At 38.5% G+C, this 13,152-nt stretch overlaps 2 protein-coding genes across 3 annotated transcripts in view; both read right to left on the bottom strand.

The window, feature by feature from the left end:
- The window catches only part of kcnb1 (potassium voltage-gated channel, Shab-related subfamily, member 1), a 43,510-nt gene extending 42,213 nt beyond the window's left edge, over positions 1–1,297 (bottom strand). The window contains exon 1 of one of the 2 annotated variants that reach the window (XM_007551177.2): positions 849–1,297. The gene's annotated coding sequence lies outside the window, so the exon portion shown is untranslated. The remainder of the gene's footprint in view (positions 1–848) is intronic. The other variant, XM_016671222.1, reaches the window with a different exon arrangement.
- Positions 1,298–3,528: 2,231 nt separating this feature from the next.
- LOC103137429 (prostacyclin synthase-like) lies at positions 3,529–11,732 on the bottom strand. The gene is made up of 11 exons (XM_007551166.2): positions 11,601–11,732; positions 10,826–11,076; positions 10,296–10,419; positions 9,985–10,163; positions 9,742–9,888; positions 9,529–9,641; positions 8,074–8,240; positions 5,266–5,431; positions 4,808–4,989; positions 4,103–4,254; positions 3,529–3,747 (listed from the first exon to the last, which is right to left on the bottom strand). Exons 2-11 carry the CDS (start codon positions 10,894–10,896, stop codon positions 3,588–3,590), a joined length of 1,461 nt encoding a protein of 486 aa, XP_007551228.1. The 5' UTR covers positions 10,897–11,076; positions 11,601–11,732; the 3' UTR covers positions 3,529–3,587.
- Positions 11,733–13,152: the final 1,420 nt, after the last annotated feature.

Here is a 13,152-nt window from a genome sequence, read left to right as displayed (position 1 = left end):
GTGCTGTGGGTGGGACGCAGGGATGCTACAGCGCAAAGTGAGCGCTGTCCAGCCCAGAGGTGCTGAAACACCGGGGAAGCGCTGTTTTCTCCCAGCGTGCGGCCACCTTCCCCAGGGAGAGGAGGAGGGATGACCCAAAAGGAAGCATTTCTCTCTGAGTCTAGCATGCCCTGATAGTTTATTTACTTATTTATTTATTTATTTTTGTGGCTGTAGACGTGGCACCAGCAAGCCCACTCCACGCCACTGTTTACAGTGTTTATGAGAGCCCGGCAACAGACCAGGCCTATAGATTTGATCTTTAATCACTGTCATGCAAAGTTTATTTTACTCTTCCCAAACCCGACAGCGAGTGACAACTGTGTCAAGTTCAAAGTAAAAAAATAAAAAAATAAATAAATAAATAAAAAATGACCACATTCAAAATTAAAATTAAGACAGAAGCTGAATATATCGGACGCCTTGGGAACATGCTGTAACAGGCTGCGCTAAACATGAGGAAAAACAATTATTTTAGCCCTCCTGCTCCACTCCGGGCTTCAATAAAGCAGGTAAACATTACACAAACACCACTCCCTCTTGTGCAAACGCTGCTGTTCTGCGTAGCTACATGGAGGATGTAAATAAGCTGGACTGGAACCATTTAACAAAGTGCAAAGTCTTCTCATTTTTTTTTCCCCCGAAGCTGAATGCTCCATGTTGCTGCGGCTGGTATATGCAGGGAGCTCACACACTGAAAAGCTACCACAATTGACAGGTTTCAAAGTCCAGAGATGCGTACGAGCTTCAAAAAAAAAACAATCATGATGGGTTGTAGTCATACTGCACTGAATCAAACCAGCACGTACCAGCTCTGTGATCAATCAATCCGCAGCCATAAACGAAGATGAAGCAGAGGCGTTTGAAAAAAAAAATGCCAAAAAAAAAAANGCAGAAGGCGTCGATATTGGTTTACAATTGCCGGGGTTTAACCCATCTCCCCCTCCTCTGTCTCCGACATGGCAGGGACAGATCCTCAGCACGACCCGAACCACCAACCCGCCGGCTTCCCGCTCCGCATGTCTCACCGCGCTGTTTGCGCCCGGATATCAACAAGTACGCCGACAGACAGCCCCCTTCGGACGGACTACCTGTGTTCCCAGTCAGCTGTGCGAGGAGGCGCCGCATCTCTGTGAAGGTGGATTCATGGCAGCTCCGAACTCCCCTCCACATCTGTTTAACTCTTCCTGCACCGAGTCCTCAATCACTGTAAACACACTGCTGTGGGCTTCAAGGCTGTGAGACTCCAATGAGTATTTTTCCAGGTTTTCTTTTTTTTTTCTGCTTTGCTGTTTTATTTTATTTATTTATTTATTTATTTATTTATTTATTTATTTATTTATTTATTTATTTTAGTGTTCCAGATCATCCAGATCAAAATTTTAAATTTTAAATTTAAGAAACGTTTTCAAACCAACCTGATTTTACTTTTTAAATAATTGCCTTCAATAGATAATAAACCCATTTGGCATTCTTGGGGTCAACAAATGTCATCAAGATTTCGCTACTGGTCTTTAACATCAACTTGAAGAAGTTCTCCTCTTTGCATAAAGGTTTTAATTCAGTCACACTGAAGAGTTTCCAAGCATGAATGGGAACCAACTCTAAAACCTTTTTTTGTTAAATCATTGAGAGGTGGACTTGCTGTGTTGCATATCATTGTCCTGCTGCACAGGTCATGTGCTTGACTCTGAAGTTTCACGCTGACAGTCATGCATTCTCCTTCAGGATTTTCTGACAAATAACAGAACTCAGGATTCCAAGAAGTTGTGAAGCAGAAACTCAGTCAGAGACCATCACATCACACTTGTTCTTTTTTCTGAAATACTGTGTTGTACTGTCTGAGGTAACAAGAAACACAACTTCTGAACTGTTTCACTTTGGTTTCCTCACTTCCCATGTAACACATGTATTCATTTCACCAATATACCCCTGTATACCATTTCCTTTTGTGCTTCAATCTCCTGCCTTTACATCCCGTTACATTTGTGGGCCTCTGAGTAAGTGAGCATGAATGGTTACTTGAGATGGACTGCAAAGCTGTCCATCCCAAGATCACTCAATGATCTTTGGAAATGAGTCAACCCTACCTTGGAAATTAAATCAAACAGATATATAATAAAGGACAAATGAGGTAGTTGGTTGCAATGGTGCAGTTTATTTGTATATGGAAGTCTATTTTTTTAGATCCCAGTCGGAAAACTACAGGAACGCCAGCATAGTAATACACAGTAATCCATTGCACCACTACAACCAAGACAATTTTCAAATTGCACTGGTTGTCTGACTTGGATAAAACATACCCACTTGGGGTGTGACCTCATTCCAAGACCTGACTTCTGATACACCGAGCGCAAGATGAATTCAGCACAAATTGAAGAAGCTATTGTTGCAACCAATTTTATGAACTCAAGTTTTCATCCCATTGATATCTGCTTTGCTGTGTTGCTCACTAAGATAAAGCCACAATAAAAGCTACTGGTGCTATTAAAAGTCTTTAACTTAGAAAGTGCTAGAACAACGTTTCTGCGTTTTCTTTGTTTTCTCTTACTTTTTAAGAGAAAACTTAAAAAGTAACTGATAGCCTGTTGCAAAAGGTCTTTGGCATTGCTGCAGTTTTCTTCCTGGTAAAGGGCATTTTTCCTTTCCATTGTTGATATATGCATCCTTAGGTCCTTAGGTATTACTGCAAAGTTACCTCGATGGACTCATCTGTCCACTGTTGCTATGTGTCTTTAGAAGGAGGAGGGATTGCTGCTGTCACTAAATGGGTTTCCTTAGATAGAACGCTTTCTTTCTTTTTAACCAATGAAACTATAATAAATTGAACATGACTGCCCTGTTTTAGAATGTAGATAAAATTAGATTTTATGTAGTTAGCATTGAATATGTCTGCATGACTGAAATGAATGGACTAGGATCTGTTTGTCTTCTAAAGTAACCTTAATTGTGTGTAACTGCCTCTTAAAGGCATGTGTGCGTGTGTGCGTGTGTGTCTGCTGTAACAACAAACCAGACTGAATTGAATCAATACATCAGCACACATTCAGATAGCTTTTAAAATCCATTTGTCAATGACCTGTTTATTAATGAAACAAAGGCAAGCTTATCTCAAAATTCAGAACAGTGGAAATAAAAACAACAGTCATTAAGTAAAAGTAGTCTACCAAATGTAAACTAAGTTTAGGAATTAAATCCAAAGCTTTACTTTCACAAAGAATCAACCCTAGAAAATAGTCTTCACTGGAAATCATTGTGAATATATATATATATATATATATATATATATATATATAAATAACACAATTATGACAATTATGGAAGATTATGGAGGATCTGACACTCCTTTTGCTGCTGCTTAGTAAAAGGAAAACAGAGGGTGACATGACTTTCTATCATTAATTCCCAACATTTTTTTTAACACACAACAAACTTAAATAAAATTTACTGGCAAGCTGATAAGGTATAAAAACTAAATAAATAGTCCAATTCCACATTCAACCAAAACAAAGTTTATCAAACAAGACATTGTGAAGCTTTACAACACTTCACATTTCACGCTGCATCGTCTTGAGTCTGAATTTCACCCGCAGATCTCCATCTGGCTGGAGCATCCCGAAGCCAAAGCGACTGGGATTAACTGGTGGAAGTTTATCGTTGGGGCTGCACAGCTCCAGATCAAAGTGGGTCAAAAACAGGAACACAAATCTGTAGGGAGAAAGTTAAGCATTGTGTGAGAATGTAGCTGCGTGGCAAACCTTACGTAGACAACAAAATGCAGAGCAAACACTCTTTGATGCGGTTGATTACATGGAGCGATCTTTAACCTTTGCCTGATATAAAAAATGTCCTCCAGATGTCTCTTTCATTCATTCCAGCTCATTATTGAGTTTTAGCGATTACTAACATGAAAGCATGGCTGAAGCTACAATGTAAAATATTACTCAAGTATGATTTTGCTGGTTTGTTGCCTGGGACGGAATTCTTTGATTACAAACACATCATTTTTCAAGTAACAAGATGCTCAGGGGATTACATTAAAAGGCCGTGGATTTACACTCACTGCTTAATGGCTGTAACAGCAAACTCCTTTCCGACGCAGATGCTCTTCCCCGCGCCCCAAGGCAAGGTGAAGTACTTCAGCTTTTTCTCGTTCTTGTAGAATTCCTTCTTCACCGTTTTATCTTCATTTAGGAATCGATCATACTTGAACATCTGTCAAGGGAGAGGAGAACGAAACAGATGTGCACGAATTAGGAGATGCAAAAAGCCCTGTTGTCTGTTTCCTCCTCCATACGTTCTGTCAAAAATAGGTTTCACTTTTTGTTATGATCGGTAACCACAGAAGACAAGCAGAATTAACAAAGATGAATTATCTCAGTTCACCGATTAGCTCACAAGTCGGTTTCTTAGTACTAATGTCCTGATATCACACCATGCTGTGTAAAAGTACTGACAACTTTTTCCGTTTTTGTCACTTTACAGTCACAAACTTGTAGTTCATCAAGATTTTATGTGATAAATCAAAACAAAAACTATCCATTTTTTCGAAGCAGAAGGAAATTTAAACATTTTCAGCATTGTTTCTTGTTACAAATAATCTTCTGAAAAGTGGGGCATGCATTTGTGTGCAACCCCCTTGAGTTTGTGTATTGCACAACTGAATACAGCAGCGTTAATCTCCTTAATTATGCATGATATAGCAGCAAAACATGCTGTAAACTGTTGCATACGCAAATGAAGTTCCTTATCAGTATTGTCTGCATACCTGTGGTTCTTCATGAATCTGTGGGTCCATCTGAGGGCTGAGGAAAGGAAACAGACACACTCGATCCCCACGTCTGAGGTGGTACTCCTTTCCATTGGCCATCCGAAGGATCTTGTCTTTAACAACTTCTCTATTGATCATTACCGCGGCGGTGAGCCGTAAGGTCTCACTCAAAACGCTATCTGCAGAGCGGAAAGGACAGGGAAGTGGATGATGTCAGAGGCCTGTCACGACTGCTTAAATCAGCAAGAGCCTTCAGGCAGCATCCACAGAGGTACAATAATTTGTGAAAAGAATATTTGAAAAAGGCAATACTGACTTAACTGATTCAAAGTTCAGATGCTTATTTCAAACAAGTGCAACAATTGTTGCGTCCATCCCAATTAGGTGATTAAAAACCAGGGGTGGGAGAGCGCAATTAGACAGCATAAACGGCAGCAAAGCAGCTGCTTATGTACCAAACACAGGTGTGCTCTGTGCTTCCAGCTGGTTCAAGGGGCGTCGCTGCAGGGAAGTATCCTGGAGAGAAGGAAGGCCACTGATCTCTGACTTAACAGCCTCCATTGCCTCAGGGTGAGTGAGCAGGAAGCCGAGGACCCAGAAGGCAGCCGGTCCAGCATTGCACTAAAAAGAAAGAAAAAAAAAAAATAATATCACCAAACAGTTTTTAACTTCAACATCTAGTCTGTAAAACTGTGCAGGAGATGGAATTAAAATATAATTCAACGTTTAGTGAAATATACCTATAACATAGCCTAAATGTTTTCTGCAGTGTTGCTGTCTGAATATGACTGATGTGAGAAGAAGCCAGTAAATGAGTCCACACTTTGTAGAAACTGCTGTCAGATCCACAGAGACAGACACCTGAGCCTGTCAGACAGTAATTGCTGAGGGTTAAGGGAGCTGTTCTTTTTACCTCTCCACATCTCAGGTCAGCTCTCTACTGACAGCAGGGCAATTGCCCCAAAAGTGACAGGAGTTACAACACATTGTCTTTCTGGCCTCTCAATGTCTTTCAGTAAAAAAAAAAAAAAAAAAAACTTTTAAAATGTCAAAGGAGTCTGGGTATTAACAAAGTATCAGATTGTATTTTTAAGGACTGCATGTGAGACAACATAAATGTGAAGTAAAATAATTTTTTTTTTACCTTATTACAAGAAGCCACAGTTCAAAGATTTTATGGGGTCCAAAGCATACGTTTCATGTTGCTGTGAGTTTATAAAAAGTAAATAAGTCTTCAGCTAATCAGACCAGTCCTCTGTTTTAGATGAATTTAGTCATTTAAAACAGCTCAAACAAAAACGTGAATATCTATATTAGGTCATATGTTAGCACGTATTAAATGTCTTCATTTTTATAAGACACTGTTGAGTTTGTTACGTTTGTCTCAGCTGAACCAGTTCCATGTAACGACGCTAGAGTTACACACATTGAGGACCCAGACTGTATCAATCCACCTGACCAGCTGCGACTCATCAGTCTGCTGTAAGTGGAGTTAAGCTGTGGATTTGGCAGAAGGATGTGATTTGTGTAACATCACCCTCCTGTGCTTCTCCAGGCCTCTTGGCTATTTGGAAAACTCCCTGCAGACTCCCAATCAGCTGATTGTGCTGACTGATGTAGCTGGTAAGGAAAATAGCTTGGCTGAGAAAACATCAACAACCTTTAAAACCAATCTCCTCTGAAAATGTACACCTTTAATGTACACTACTACAGCATTGTGTGGCAGGGACGTGAACATTTTCAGATTGGATTCTTTTAAACAGCCAAATAAAAAGTTAAAATGGTGATTAAGTTTGCCTAGCTACTTTCCATCTCTTTTAGCAATTTACTATATTTTCTCTAAACTTACAAATGACAACTGTCTACAACAGGGAAGGACACTATTACTCTTACAGAACCTCACTTAAAGTTGGGACTATACCTTTAAATTATTTTAAATGCCAAATGAACTGATTTTTCTTCTTTTTTTGACAAAAATAATAGTCCATCTTGTTCCTCATAAACAGAAATACAAATTGGGAGTTTTGAACATTAGTTTCCTCTGTGAAAAGTTAAGCAATGTTTGGAGCTCTTTGCTGAAGGGGTCCAAACAAAGCAGCTGATTAGTTTCCTTTGCACAGCTCTGCTCCAGTTCTTAATTTCTTGCCAATATGCTAAGTTTACAAGAATACAACCCCGACAGTGTGTTTGCATCTGATTAATACATTATCACAAACTATGTGATTTATCCCACTCGCAATAAAAATCACTTTTACATGTATTTCAGGTTTCAGCCGAATGGGATGGGAAGGTCATTCCAATCTACAGTGGATGTATGTGGGTAGAATTAAATGTTAGCATTATATTTTCTCAAGAAAAAAAAAGAAAAAAAAGTAATCCTATAACAAAAACGAAAACCCCAATCCCTGCTGCACCTCTCACCATCCTAAAATCTAATCCCTCTGTTCTCGGCAGTGCTGCTCCAGTTTCATTGTCGCACACAGATTGCGTCCTCCTATATCACAACTATCCATAATAAGGCACAAACGTATATGGAAATGACAAAATTTACCCAGAAAAGCTGAGTCTCTGTTTCAGAGGGAACGGCAGGTTCACCAAGGGGTAAAATTACTACAGATAAAGTGTTGCACCGATAAACAGCAAACGCTATGAACGGCTCTCTTTCTCCCCCACCTGGCTGCTCTGGGGAATAACACCGTGCGGCCATGAACTCGTCTAGGCTGATGAACAACTATTTAGTATTCAAGTCTATACCAGTACCTCACTCCTGGGTTACTATGTAAACACTGTTTCAACAAGGCTTCATGGGCAGAGTCAGAGTTAACATTAATCTTAAATAAAAATGTAAAAAAATTATGTATCTATGATGTACTGGCACTGAATCATGACTGAGAGTGTAAGAGCCAGAAACTGTGTGACGTACATAAACGAGGAAGCCTTTCAGCTATGACTACATTCTTCTAATAAACTACTGTTTACACAAGTAATGAACTGAACCTTAAGACATATAAAATGATGTGGAGACTGATCCGTAGGTTCAAAACTTCAAAAAGAAAAACAAAAAGAAGTCCTCGTCAAGTAACAAGTTGAGGCAGGTTTCTCTGAGTAATCTGACAGCAAGGAATCTGGCTCTTCTTAGATTTGCACGGTTAGCAGGGCAACTGTGTGTTTCAGTCACAAGATCGCACTGTTCAGCCTAATAAGGGTGTGTGAGTCAGTGTGTTTACCTTTTTTTTTTTTTTTTAAATAAAAAGAACTCTCACCTGGGTGTTCCACAGCTGCAGCAGTTGCGCTTTCTTCTGCATGTCTGCATCTACCCCCATTTCCTCCAGGAACTGAACGTAGCTCTGTTGCCAGGAACCGTTCACACGACCTGAGTACAGCAGGTCCCACAGTCGATCCTGGGACGTGGCGACCACTCTTCTTTCCTCTGTTATTGAAAATAGTTGGAGATGTAGGTAAACAGGTTCATTTGCCGTCAGGTAAGTGCAGCTGACAAAGTGCCGTTGAAGAGCAGGAAACGGTGCCTCGCAAGATTTGTCACTGCAATCAGTGTGTTTTATTGGGATTTTATGCAGCAGGAGTGGAAGGGGAATAATATATTGTTTTCAGTGTTTTTCAAATTGTGGAGTGCACTTATGGATTCCGCGCCCTTGAGCCAATAATTGGTAGAGCCACTTTTTACTGCAGCTAGCGCCACAAATCCTTCAGAGTAGGGTTACGCAATATATTGCAAATACATCACCAGATGATGAAGCAACAGCAATATAACAATGGACTGTTTGAAACTATATTATTTTTGGCTAACGTATTCCAAGAATCAGGAATAAGAGCAGGGACACCTGGATTTCAAATCTTATGATAATATGCATTTTATATTGTAATGATGGTTAAAATGATTTTAAATTACTCACAGTTAGCTATAAATATTTCGCGGCATTCAATCAGAATTTAGCAAAAACAACGAAAAATAAAGAATATAAATAATATAGATGGAATAATGAAATGAAACCAGCATGTTTTAATGTTCTCATCAGAGCAACTGTGAGCAAATCGTTCAACTAACCAAGATAACTATTCAAAACACACCATCAAGTGTTGGGGTTTGTCACCAGCTTTCCTGTCCCTGTCAAGCAAATTATCCTGACAGCATGATACTACCACCATCGTGCTCCAGGTAGGTTTAGCAGGAACTGACACGAAAGTAATTGTGTTCAGGCTGATGTACAGCGTTAGGTTTCGAACATTTGGAGGGACAAAAAGATACATTTTGCTTTAATCTGATCAAAGCACCGTTTGGTGTGATATCATACATGGCTTGTCACAAACTGCAAACGAGACTTTGTAAAGGTTTCTATCAGCACTGACTTTCATCATGCTATGTAATCTTCTGAAGACAATTATTTGTCTTGTTAATGGGTGTACCTGAATAAAAAGGGCCATAAAAACCTGCCACTCTTCCAGTTAAAAAATTAAAAACCACAAATAATTTATTTGCATGGGAGACCAGTTCCTTTTGGTCTCCCAAGCAAAGCCCCATCAAAATACACTGAGGTTTGGGTTTACAATGTAACAAAATTACTTCTGGAAATAACTGTAAACAGATGTTTTAATCATGTCCAGAAACCTAGACCCATACGACGACTGTGATTACAGTGACAGTAGGAAGAAAGGGTGGATGTCAGGAACGTGCTGTCAATTTCAGTGGAACTGCTTGCCTCGTTTCAGTGAACCTCGAGCCAGTTTGGTGAGTAGATCATCAAACTTGCGGAACTCCCGGTAGACGGCATCGACATCATCCTTCCTCTCAAACAATGTGAGATATCCAGCCCTGTCAGCAATCAGTCAAGTATAAACACACAGATTCTATGTGTCACTCTGCTACTGTGTAAACGATTACGACATGAGTGTCTTTTCATGTATCCTGATACCTGAAAAGAAGACTGTAACAGAGCTCAAATAATCCATCCTCTCTCCACTGTGACGGGCTGCGGGGTTCAAAACTTTTCAGCATCACATCGGAAAGGTGAGAAGTCATGGAGGTGCTGAGCTTCAGCTGATTGACACCGTGAAAATGTCTGAAAAATAATAATAAAATCTGAAAATTAGATTTTTCTGAAACCATTTTAAAGTTTAAGTTATTTTTTGATTAACTTAAATCAACAAGTCCTTACTTTTCCATCCATTTTTTTTCAGAAGCAGGATAGTTGCCTGGGAGCTGCAGGTTGAAGATCCTTTTCAGGAGCTGGCCTCTGCGATTGTTGAAGTCAAAGCTGTTGGTGTCATCATTCAAGACACCATCAAAGGAGTTTGGATCCAACAGCACTGTCACATAAATGCCAGCGAGACGAAACTACAAGGACATGTTTGATCACACGTAAGTTTTTTTTTTTTTTTTACTGAATTTTTAATGTTTAAAGTTTTGACGTCTTTTTATGTGAACTGCTTTTTAATGATTAATGTTTCAGTAATTATAGAAGCTTACCGTGAAGATGTCTCCATGTTTGTCTTTCATGCGTGCCAAAAATTTTGCAGGATCCTTTAAAAACTCAAAAGCATGGCCGAGCCACGGGATGGAGCCCTTATCAAGAGGAGGCTCATTTTTATTTCTGGCAGGTACGAGGAAATTCAAATTAGTGTACCGTGGTGGTTTGCATATCTACATTTCGCAATTCATAAATCTCACTGAACAGGTTTCAAGTTTACATAAAATCTTGGAAAAGGAAGTGCTCATGAATGATAGAAAAAAAAAACATTTTTGACATCTGGGTAAAAATGAATAAAAGTGTTGAGTTTCAGTCTAACTTTGTGTTTGCAAATAAAACTTTTGTTATTTTACAGCTTTTTCATATAAATACAGATTTAAACAGCATCAGTGACCTCTAACAGTAAAAGCTTGCAGAATTGTTTTTTTTTAAATCGATTTTGCCTTCAGTTTAAAAGTGATGCTTGGTAAACCTTAATAAAAAAATAAATTAAAAAAAAGGTAGAAAAGTCAACAAATAAAAGTTTTACCTTCTGCGAGTGGTGTAAAGAAGTAGAAGTAGAAGCAGTCCATTAAGAAGCAAAAAGGCTGTTCCCAACATGTTTCAATATAACCTGACACTTGAGCTCCCCTGTAGATTCTAACCCCATAACCAAAGTCAACCTGCTTATAGCTCCGAGCCTGGCTTTGGTGTAATCACCACTTGTCGAAGGGGCGTGGAAAGGTGTGGCTGGTGACACAAAGTCTTGCACAACTACCTCCAGTAGACAGTGTCTGACACCTAAAAAAAACATACCCAGCCTCAATAAGCTGCTCTAAATAAGAGAATTATAAACAACATGGAATAGCAGGTTTGAGAACCTCTTCAAACAGTCTAGACCTATTTCTGCTTCACGGTGTTGAAGGAGAAGTCACATACCACAAAGTTACAAAGCCTATCCATAGCATCTATCAATTCTAACCAGCAGCTTTGAGTTTTGCAAGAGAAGAAACCAAGAGATGAAAGAGATGAGTAGTGGTACAAAAACTCTCATGATTTGGCAATCTGAAATCTTTATTACCACAGCCAACTTCTCCTTTTGCAAAACATCTATTTTTACATTTGTGGTGACTCAAGCAACAAGACAGGCAGGAAAAAGTACAGCTGACAGTCAGTTTGTCACACTGAAACCAGCCTGCCATATTAAAAGAATACCAAAGAGAACATGTAATATAGGACATGTCAAGCCATGAAACTATAACTCAATGAAGACAGATCTTAGTGTATAACAGGTCTCCTAATGAATTGATGACAAATATTCTTACCTTGTAAACTATTGGAAATATTCTTGGCGGTTGTTTTTTTGGTGTATACCAGCAGATGGCAGAAAAGTATCTGCATTAGCTTTATCATAGGGCAGAGTTGATGGTGGTGGAAATTTTGATTTAAATTTGAATTTATTATTTTTTAAATACATTTTGAAAATATTTTGTTTTTGTTTCGTTTTTTTGTTGTTGTTTTTTTTTTGCTCTGTCTAAAAAATGGCTAATTACTCAGTTTAAATGGCGTTGAGGTTTGTCTTCATATAAAGTATTAAATAATGTTCTGTCATTTTACAGAGCATCAGTTTCAAATTGGTATAAACCAGAAATTATATAGCTTTAAAAATATTTGAAAATAAATAAACCGTTAGGTAGCTTAAGTGTGCATGTGTGCTCCTTAAAAGAGTCCGTGTAGCAACAACAACTTTAGGTCATAAAATTTAAATAAATAGCGCGCAACAAATGCGAGTGCTGTGACGGTAGGAAAAAGTGTGGTAGTTATGACAAATTACTCTTCTGAAAAAAGCTCATCATCATCAACGTTATTTATAAATTGCTTTAATGTCAGCCACAGCTGAAACAAAGTGCTGTAATCAATAAATAAGATAAAAGAAAGCATAAAATAAAGTGACAAAAAGTTGAGTACCCTCTTAATGAGAAAAGGCCACTAGTGTCAACAAAATCTTGAAAACAAGGAAATAATTTGATGAAACTTAACCTGTTAACCTTGCTCTTGAGCATGTCTTTCACCTTCGTTGTGACAATACCCCACAAACCAGAAGTGTGTCCATGCCCAGTCCTAACAGTGTGCTACTTTTAGATGTGTCCCTGCTCCATCAACCCTGAATCAAATAATTTCCTCACAATCAGTCATTTAGTTGTCATTTAATTAATGTGTTTTAGAAGGATTGGATCTAAACATTGCATGATACTGGAGTTGGGCACCCTCGCCACAGATTATTTATGGTGCTTTGGTCAGGTGGTATTGGTGGCTTTGGGAGTGTGATCAGCTACCAAGGTCTGCTGGAAAATAAAATTGGCATCTTCTTAAAGTTTTTCAGCAGAGAAAAACATAAAGTGCTCAAAAACTTCTTGGTAGATGGCTATTATGATCACTGACTTGAAAAAATGCCATGAATCAACACTTTAAAATGTCTTGGCTCCCCAAATTATCATTCCTTGTGATAACTTCAAAATGTACCTTCAACAAGTTAGATTATCTAGTTCTTTATTCCTCCTTTAGACCCTGGAGCCTTAATTTTTCAAATGAAAGTTAAAATTCAATATTTACTGAGATGTTTTTTTTTTTTACTTTTCTCCATGGGAATGATTACATTTTACTAATCTGGTCTCTGCAGAAGGTAAAGCTGTTGTCTTTTGTGCTGCAGTTTTCTGTTATTAAAAAAGCATACTGCAAACAAACCTTAGTGTTGTTCATACTTTTAATATATTAATATGAATTTATTTTGGTCTGTCACTAATTTTACAATTTTTTACATTTTTTGATGTAACTATTAATTTGTGTATTTTTTTGCATGTACATGCTGTTACCAAG

This window comes from Poecilia formosa, unplaced genomic scaffold (assembly GCF_000485575.1).
Source record: "Poecilia formosa unplaced genomic scaffold, Poecilia_formosa-5.1.2 Scaffold2, whole genome shotgun sequence".
Lineage (NCBI taxonomy): Eukaryota > Metazoa > Chordata > Actinopteri > Cyprinodontiformes > Poeciliidae > Poecilia > Poecilia formosa.
The sequence above is the reverse complement of the archived record's forward strand: the minus strand, read 5'-3'. Positions and strand labels throughout refer to the sequence as shown.